At 44.7% G+C, this 9,922-nt stretch overlaps 1 protein-coding gene across 2 annotated transcripts; it reads right to left on the reverse strand.

The window, feature by feature from the left end:
• Positions 1-1,755: 1,755 nt before the first annotated feature.
• Positions 1,756-7,807, reverse strand: LOC145353731 (acyl-coenzyme A diphosphatase NUDT19-like). 2 transcript variants are annotated; one of them, XM_080204500.1, is made up of 2 exons: positions 7,576-7,807; positions 1,756-2,979 (listed from the first exon to the last, which is right to left on the reverse strand). In XM_080204500.1, exon 2 carries the CDS (start codon positions 2,972-2,974, stop codon positions 1,790-1,792), a length of 1,185 nt encoding a protein of 394 aa, XP_080060626.1. In that variant the 5' UTR covers positions 2,975-2,979; positions 7,576-7,807; the 3' UTR covers positions 1,756-1,789. The 2 variants fall into 2 exon arrangements, with proteins under 2 accessions (XP_080060626.1, XP_080060625.1); XM_080204499.1 differs by having other exon boundaries at positions 7,543-7,807.
• Between the last annotated feature and the right edge of the window lie 2,115 nt (positions 7,808-9,922).

Consider the following 9,922-nt stretch of genomic DNA (forward strand, 5'->3'; position numbering starts at 1 on the left):
ACCAACCTCCCATTCATTGACTCTGTCTCCACTTCCCGCTGCCTCAGTAAAGCACTCAGCATAACCAAGGACCACATGCACCCCGTGCATAGTCTCTTCCAACTTCTTGTGGGATAGGGTGGATTCTCAGAGGCTATTTCCCACGGCTGAAATGGTCACTATGAGAGGACACAGATTTAAGGTGCAGGGAAGCAAGTACAGAGGAGATGTTAGGGGTAAGTTTTTCACTCAGAGGGGGGTGGTGGTGGAGGCGAACTCGCTGGGGTCTTTTAAAAGACTTCTGGATGAGTATATGGGATCTAATGGGATTGGGGGTTATAGATAGGTCTATGGCTTAGTAGGTATAGAAGTGATTGGTGCAACTAGTGGGCCGAAGGGCCTGTTTGTGCTGTAGTGTTCTATGTTCTTCCATCAGGAAAAAGATAAAAATATCTGAGATCACGTACCAACCAAATCAAGAAAAACTTCTTCCCTGCTGCTACCAGACTTTTGAACAGACTTACCTTATACTAAGTTAATCTTTCTCTACACCATAGCTGCGACTGTAACACTATATTCTGCACCCTCTCTTTCCTTCTCCCCTATGTACTCTATGAATGGTATGTTTTGTCAGTATAACGTGCAAGAAACAATACTTTTTACTGTATACCAATACACGTTGTCAATAATAAATCAAAATCAAATCAATTCCAAGCGCCAGCAACACCTCTCTAGTCAGCAAAATACTAATCAAGAAACTTTCCTCGATAAACAGTTCAGAAACTTTCTGCCCTTTGCATTATTTCTATCCCAGTCTATACTAGGACAAAGTCCCCAATATCACTACTCTATGTAATTTCCTTACAAATTTGCACAATACTTACCCATTTGTTAGTGGCCTACAGAAAACAGCCCCAAGTATAATGGCAACTGTATTGTTTCTTAACTCTTGACCACACAACAGCTGTCCTTGACCATCCAGGACATCGTCTTTCCAGCACTGTAATATTTTTCTGAATTAGCACAGCCATCCCTCCTCCTTTCCTATCCTGGACACTCTGGATCAATCAGATTCCCGTGTGCCTGCAGCTCACCAACATTATTTATCATGTTTTGTACATTTGCAAGCAAATACTGTCAACTTAATTTAGACTCTATAACATTATCTCTTCATTTGACTTCACACAACTCTTACTATTCCTTCTTATAGTTTCATCTGTCTCTTCCAGTCCTTGTGTGAAAATGGTTTCTTCTTTCCAAGGCAACATCTCCGTTACCTTTCCCTGTTCAAGTTAGTTTAAACTCTCCCCAAAAGCACAAGCAAACTGCCCTACGAGGACAGACCAAATGGCACATGAATGTGTGAATAGAGAAATAGTGTAGGAGGGAGGTCCTTAGATTCCTGAGGCATTGGGACCATATTTAGAGGTTGTTGACAAATAGAAGTCAAACAAATTGCACCTCAACAGAGCTCTAGTTCATTATTACTACCACTTATTCTTCCCTGTTACTGCCTCCAGATACCTGTGAATATCCTCTGTTGAGCGTTCTCCCAACCATTTGATATTCTGAGGAAATTGCTTCTCTGGATACTCCACATTCCCACTGAATTGCTGGATTAAGAGGTGCAAATTTGTGGAACCATTGTAACTTGGCCTTGTTAAGAGCACATGTTTGATTTTTTTTTATATTGTTACTTTCATGGTTCCATTCATGAAGTAAAAAGTCTGACAACACCAGGTTTATTCATGAAAACATTGAAAAATAAACTGATAATTTTCAAGAACACTCATTTATTTCATCAGGCAATTCACAGATGACTGCTGAGTTGAATGTTCATCATTATTGGATGGACATGTTTATACCGGGGCTCAATATTCACATACAGAGTAGTATACTGATCTCTGACTTCTTTCCGGTGCAGTCTGGTAACCTCCAGCCTCAATTGTTGCAGAGTTTTTGTGGAACTGATGTTCTTCCCCTTTGTCCCTGTGTAATCTGGATCCTCTGGATAAAGTTCATCCCCAGGATACAGATGTGCAAGGCCATCAGAGGCAACTAGATAAACTGGAAACCAACGCTCACAACCTTCCAGTTCACGGTCTTGACTGAACTGTTGCAGATCTTGAAGATAGAGGAATTGGCAGAGTCTGCCCAGCTCATACCACTGGGGAGGAGGGATAAAGAATTTCCCTGAACCGCAGCCCTGAATAAAATCAGAAGGGAACATCCAGTTGTACAGCACAGTTTCATAACCATCCTGTAGTGTAAAAGGAATCTCTTCCAAACAACAGATGAAGAACACAGTATCAAATCTCTTTCCCCCCGGGTGAGTGGGGGTTAGCCAATTACTCCACTCCTTCAATGCCCAAATATTTGGTATACAGTCTAGCTCTCTGCACAATTTTATAAAATTTGCTGCATCTTTTTGTACAAGTAGCCTCCAATTAGCTAGCTCCTTTTGATCATACTGTGTAAGTTTTATGGTCCCCTGCCTTTTCAAACATTTCTCAGGGTCATTTGGCTTCACAAGGAGAATCCCTGATTCTTCAAATGTTTCCCTAATGGCACAAAGACGGAAAGCTACCTCCCCAGGAATTTCAGAACCCAACTTTCTCCTATCCATTGCAAGGATTGGAGGTCTCTTGGCAGTTTCCCCAACTGTACCTAGTTTAAAGTTAGGTGGCTCACAAAATGGCTGGAATATCTGGATCCACTCATTGGAAAAGTCAGATGGGTTGGCAGTACCACCCGGGAACACCTGAGCATGAGGCAAGAAACTGCTTTTTGCACTCCGCTGTAACATAAGTACAGTATAATCGAACACAAAATTCTCCAACCATGAATGAGTCAAATTTCTCTCTTGTTTAGACACCGGAAGTGGAGGTCGACAGGTCTGTGTACTGGTGGCATTTTTATTCACAAAGCGATTTCGGACGCCTGAAGCCAAGATCACAGTAGCTGCTTCCTTCCAATATTTTAAGTCCCTATTCATCTTTGCTGCAAGAAAGGATAGCCAATCATTAGTTGTTGCCAGAATGGTAGAGCTGTACAGCTTGTCAGCAACACCATCCCTTCCCTCTGCTGGGACCAGCAACCCCGCCGCTGGGACCAGCAACCTTACCACTGCCTCCCCGGGTTGGGAATAGCAACCCCGCTGCTGCTGCTGCCCCCCCGCCGCGCCCACCGTTGGGACCAGCAATCCCCCCCCCCCCTCTCCCCCACTTCCTACTGGGACCAGCAACCTCCCCCCACTCCTGCTGGGACCAGCAAACCGCGTTCCATCACCTCCCCCCCCACCACCTCCTGCTGGGACCAGCAACTCTGCCGCTGCCATCCTGCTTGGACAAGCAACTCCGCCGCTGCCACCCTGCTGGGAGCAGCAACCCCGCCACTGCCTCCCCTGCACAAACAGCAAACTGCCACTGCCAGCCTACTGGGACCAGCAAATCCGTCGCTGCCCCTCTGCAGGGACCAGCAACCCCAGTAATTCTTCGATGGGACATCAAAACATCCCCACAAACCTCATAAAACAGCTTGTGCAAAGCTTTTGGAAAGTAGACATGATTAAGTAGGTGGGAATCAAGTAGATAAGGTTGTTAAGAACGCATACGGTGTCTTGGCGTTTATTGGTAGGGGGATTGAATTTAGGAGTCGCAGCGTCATGTTGCAACTGTACACAACTCTGGTGCGGCCGCACTTGGAGTATTGTGCGCAGTTCTGGTCCCCACATTATAGGAAGGATGTGGAGGCTTTGGAGAGGGTGCAGAGGAGGTTTACCAGGATGTTGCCTGGTATGGAGGGGAGGTCCTATGAGGAGAGACTGAGGGATTTGGGGTTGTTTTCGCTAGAAAGAAGGCGGCTAAGAGGGGATCTTATTGAAACATATAAGATGATTAGAGGTTTAGATAGGGTGGATAGTGATAGCCTTTTTCCTCGGATGGAGAAAGCTAGCACGAGGGGGCATGGCTTTAAATTAAGGGGGGGGTAGTTATAGGACGGATGTCAGGGGTAGGTTCTTTACCCAGAGGGTGGTGAGGGATTGGAATGCCCTGCCTGCTGCAGTTGTAAATGCACCTAGTTTGGGGGCATTTAAGAGATCCGTGGATAGGTTTATGGACAAAAAGGGATTGGTTTAGGTTAGAGGGTCATTGTTTTTTAACTGGTCGGCGCAACATCGTGGGCCGAAGGGCCTGTTCTGCGCTGTAATGTTCTATGTTCTAAGCATAAGTGGGCACCCAACACCCCCCACAAAAGTTATTTTTCCCCCCATCTATTCTGCATAATGCAGTGAGGTCAGCTCTGCAAAGTTTCTATGAAAACAATCCCATTGTTGTCTTTTCTGTGGAAATTTAAACACAGTGCTTTGACTTTTTAACTCTCCAGAAGAACAATTAGACAGTGCAGCAAGTGAAATATGGGCAGTAAACTACCCTCTTTAGTGCTGTTAACTTCCCAACATATCTCAGTCCTAACCTACTCTTTTAATGTAATTGGAACCTGATTGCAGTATTAGAGGCCTGAGGAGAGTAATGGTGGCTCTCAGGAACTATGTCAAAGGTCTCCAGAAGAAGCCTTTTCTCCCCTGCCGCAGACATCCCAAACACCTCCACATTCTCCATCCCAAACTTCCCTCACCTAGTCAACCCACTGCTCTTCTCCCCACCCATCTCAATTCCCCTCTCAACACACTCCTCCTCAACCCATGTCACCCCCTCAATTCATCCTCTTATCTCAACCCTCTGCTCAACATCTTTAAGTACGATTTGGAGCTGGCAGCGTTGGATTGGGGTAAGCACAGTAAGAAGTTTCACTACACCAGGTTAAAGTCCAACAGGTTTATGTGGCAGCACTAGCTTTTGGAGTCTTGTTCCTTCATCAGGTGAGTGAGGACTTGGTGTTCACAAACAGGGCATATACAGACACAAACTCAATTTACAAAATAATGGTTGGAATGCCAGTCTTTACAGGTAATCAAGTCTTAAAGGTACAGATAATTGAGTGGAGTGAGGGCCAAGCACAAATTAAAGAGGTGTGTATTGTCTCCAGCCAGGACAGTTAGAGATTTTGCAAGCCCAGACAAATCGTGGGGTTACAGATAGTGTGACATGAACCCAAGATCCCGGTTGAGGCCGTCCTCGTGTGTGGAACTTGGCTATCAGTCTCTGTTCAGTGATTCTGCGTTGTTGTGTGTCATGAAGGCCGCCTTGGAAAACATTTACCCAAAGATCAGAGGCTGAATGCCTGTGACTGCTGAAGTGTTCCCCGACTAGAAGAGAACGCTCCTGTCTGGTAATTGCCGAGCGGTGTTCATTCATCCGTTGTCATAGCGTGTGCACAGTCTCCCCAACATACCATGTCTCGGGACATCCTTTCATGCAGTGTAGGAAGACAACATTGACCAAGTTGCAAGAGTATGTACCGTGTTACTGATGGATGGTGTTCTCATGTGAGATGATAGCACCTGTGTCGACGATCCGGCATGTCTCACAGGAGGTTACTGTGGCGGGTTGTGTGGTGTCGTGGTCACTGTTCTGGAGGCTAGGTAGTTTGCTGCGGACAATGGTCTGTTTGAGGTTGTGCGGTTGTTTGAAGGCAAGAAGTGGGAGTGTGGAGATGTTCGTCTTCATCGATGACATGTTGAAGGCTCTGGAGAAATGTCGTAGTTTCTCTGCTTCGGGGAAGTACTGGACGACGAAGGGTACTCTGTCCACCGTGTCCCGTGTTTGTCTTCTGAGGAGGTCAGAACAGCCATGGGGACCAAATTCACACCTCAATATGCCAACATCTTTATGCACAGGTTCGAATGAGACCTCTTCACTGCACAGGAGCTTCAATCGAAGCTATACACTAGATACATGGACATTTTCTTCCTTTGGACTCATGGCGAACAATCATTGAAACAATGAATCATTGATGACATCTACAAGTTCCAACCCATCATCATACCATGGAATACTCTCCAGGACCAGTTGCATTCTTGGATACATGCATCTCCATCAAGGACAGTCGCCTCAGCACTTCACTGTACCGCATGCACATGGATAACCTCATGGTGCTCCACTTCACCAGCTTCCACGCTAAACATGTGAAAGAAGCCATCCCCTATGGACTCCCTCTGTACACACAGGATCTGCTCAGGTGAGGAGGATCACAAAGACACCTCCAGATCCTGAAAGATGCCGTCATAAGAACAGGATATAACGCTTAACTCATCGATCAACAGTTCCAAGGTGCCACAGTGAAAAACCACACCGACTGCCTCAGAAGACAAACACGGGACATGGCGGACAGAGTACCTTTCGTTGTCCAGTACTTCCCTGGAGCAGAGAAGCTACAACATCTTCTCCAGAGCCTTCAACATGTCATTGATGAAGATGAACATGTCGCCAAGGCCATCTCCACACTCCCATTTCTTGCCTTCAAACAACCGCACAATCTCAAATAGATATTGTTTGCAGCAAACTACCCAGCCTTCAGGAGAACAGTGACCACAACACTGCACAACCCTGCCATAGCAACCTCTGCAAAACGTGCTGGATCATCGACATGGATGCCATCATCTCACGTGGGAACATCATCCATCAGGTACCTGGTACTTACTTGCCAACGTTGTCTACCTGATATGCTGCAGGAAAGGATGTCCCGAAACATGATACATTGGGGAGACCATGCAGACGCTGCAACAATGGATGAATGAACACCGCTGGACAATCACCAGGCAAGAGTGTTCCCTTCCAGTCAGGGAACACTTCAGCAGTCACGGGCATTCAGCCTCTGATCTTTGGGTAAGCATTCTCCAAGGAAGCCTTCACAACACATGACAATGCAGAATCACTGAACAGAGACTGGTAGCCAAGTTCTGCACACATGAGGATGACCTCAACCAGGATCTTGGGTTCGTGTCACACTGTCTGTAACCCCCAAGACAAGGGGCTTGCAAAATCTCACTAACTGTCCTGTCTGGAGACAATACACTCCTCTCTAACTTATGCTTGGGCCTCTCTCCACTAACATTGTCTACATCTTTAAAGCTTGATTATCTGTAAAGACTTGCATTCCAACCATGATCTTGTAAATTGAGTTTGTGCCAATATGTGCCCTGTTGTGAACACAAGTCCTCACTCACCTGACACTGAAAGCTTGTGCTGCCAAATAAACCTGTTGGACTTTAACCTGGTGTCATGAGACTTCTGATTGTGCCAACCCTTTTAGCACATCTTAATCTCATCATCCGCCAAACCTACAACCACCTCCCAACTTCTTTACCCATTCAACCTCCCTCCTCAAATTGCCCTCATCTCAACTCCACAACACTGTTCTCAATCCTGTCATCCTTCAAACCTACATCTCTGCACCGCTCCTCAAGCCACTCACCCCTTTAACCCCTCAATCCCCTCACTTCTCAAGCATCACCCCCTTTTTCCTCCACCTTTTCAACCCCATCCCTCTTATCACCACTCTCCTATTTTCGCCTGCCAGCCAGGTTAGAGTATTTTTTTAATGCAACTGAAAGGTGATCTGATTAGCCGGGGTCTCAGGGTTTATACGCACCATACCCACCCTTTCCCTGTTGTAATGTTGCAAAATACCAACAATGGAAGTTATGGGAAGCCGGGGAGCTGACAGTGAATCAAACTCCTTGCCCTCGCGACTTCCAAACAGACTTTGTTGCCGAGACAGCTTCGATCTGTCAAGTTTTTTAAACTGCCAAAAGCTGGTAATTTCTGTTCACAAGCCGTGTGTCACGACCAGGTAAATATTCATGCAAGCGAAACAAAGCTCCATGTTCAGAACGAACACAAAGACCGTCAGGACACAGGGGAGAATCAGCTGTCTTTTTTATGTCGGCTGAACCAGTAACAAGGACAAGAACAACCCCTCTCTGAGCAGGCTTATTACACACTCCCAGATATTACTCCATCTATGGGTCAGAGTGACTGAATATTGAACAGGACCAGAATGGAATTTCCTATTTTAGGGGTTATCTGCAACGTACGTATCAAAATGGGATTCTTCCTCTTTTACTTTCCATTTTGTTTCTATAAAGATCAATTCAAACAAAACAATTTCCATCCATCCAGCGCTCTTAATGTAAAAAAACAGAGGCATCGATGTAAGGAAAAGCAGGCACCATGCCATATCTAGACATTTGAACAAAGGTGGGTTTCAAGAAGAATCTTTAAGAAAGGGGGCAGCAGTGATGGAGAAACAGAAGGGCGTGGTTGTCAAAAGTGTGAACTGCTGAAAGCACAGTAGGCTGGGCATATACAAAAAGCCAAAAATTAAAGGGCAAATGTGGAGGTCTTGTGAGCCAGAGCAGTAGAGTCATTCCTCATTGAGGAATTCAAACATATCGGTGAGAATTTTAAATTTGAGTTGTTAGGGAATGGGCAGTTACAACACCTAAGCAAGAATAATAAAACACTGGTTTGAGGTCAGATACCGCCGGGAGAGTTTTGTTGATGAGTTGAAGGTTACAGAAGCTGGAGCACAGGAGGAGAGCTAGTAGGGGTGGATGGCAGTGGTTAACACTGCTGCCTCACAACATCAGGACCCAGGTTTGATTCCAGCCTTGGGTGACTGTTCTCCCGATGTCTGCATGGATTTCCTCCAGTTTCTTCCCACAGTTCAAAGATTTTAGCCATGGTAAATGGGTGGGGTTACAGGAACAGGCCTGAGTGGGACGCTGTTTCAGTGACTCCCTGGATGGCCTCTTTCTGCACTGTGGGGATTCGATGAAAAAGAGGACATTGGAGCAATCAGGTTGGTCATGTACAGATGATGATGGTTTGAGGAGAAGACATCAGGTGATGTTACAAAGGCTTCATGGTATGACATCATGGAATTAATAAACCAACAATAATCTCAGCAAGAGATCCTGCAACAAGGAGTGATCAGAATATGGTAGAAATTCTAACTGAGTTTGAAAGTAACATACTGCAGTTCAAAACAGCAGTCTTAAACTCAAAACCAATTATACGTATATGAAGAATGAGTTGGCCAAAGTAGATTAGATTTGAAAGAAAATTAGATGAAGATATATGCTGCTAGATAAGTAAGGGCAAACAGTTAAATAACATCTCATAGTTCTCAAAAATTTTACATTCCATTGGGAAGTAAAATCTCCATAGGAAAAATGTTCCAACCATGGCTAACTGAAGAGGCTAACAATAATATTAAATTAAAACAGGTTTAAAATGTCACCAAGCATGGTAGTACACTGGGAAATTGGGAGAAACTGGAAACCAGCAATGCATGCCTGTACCTGCAATAGAGGGAGAAAACAGAATAGAGAATAAACTAGCAAGTAATAGTTTGTAAGAGTTTCTGAGTATAGACAACTCAGAGAAACCCTTACAAACTTTTTTATTAAAAATGATGGTATGCAGAAATAGTTGAATGTCCTTCCATACAAACACAAAACTAACATGGAGGAACTGCAAATGATTAGGAAGGCCTATGGTAAGGAATATGTGCACTGAACTAATACCTTCAACAAAAGGGCTGTTCTTTGAGGAGAGATTGAATAAAATAAACTAACATTCTCTGGAGTTTAGAAGAATGGAAGGTGGTCTAGTTGAAACGTACCAGATTCTGAGAGGGCATGATAGGATAGGTGCTGAGAGACTATTTCTCTGGTTGAAGTGTCCAGAGCTAGTGGTCAAAATCTCACAATAAGAGCTTAGCCATTTAGGGCTGTGTGGAGAAAATGCTTTTGTTTTTCAGTTAACGATAGCTCTATTAATATCTAAATTATTAAACATAACTTAATATGAAATATTTGGTGTGTATTAAATGTATTCAATCTTATTCATGAAGTCATGGTTTGTGAACATTTCAATCTTGCAGCCCACTGACATGACGGAGGGCTGCTCACTAGCCGAGTTGTCCATCACTGGTCTAGACTAACTTGGCAGAGTGTAGGAACCGGGAAGAAATA

Source organism: Carcharhinus amblyrhynchos, chromosome 16, assembly GCF_965287045.1.
Source record: "Carcharhinus amblyrhynchos chromosome 16, sCarAmb.v2.hapA, whole genome shotgun sequence".
In the NCBI taxonomy this organism is placed as follows: domain Eukaryota; kingdom Metazoa; phylum Chordata; class Chondrichthyes; order Carcharhiniformes; family Carcharhinidae; genus Carcharhinus; species Carcharhinus amblyrhynchos.

Excerpts from the sequence above, each read along its gene's own strand:
- LOC145353731 (XM_080204500.1), bottom strand. The coding sequence starts at position 2,974 with ATGAATAGGGACTTAAAATATTGGAAGGAAGCAGCTACTGTGATCTTG.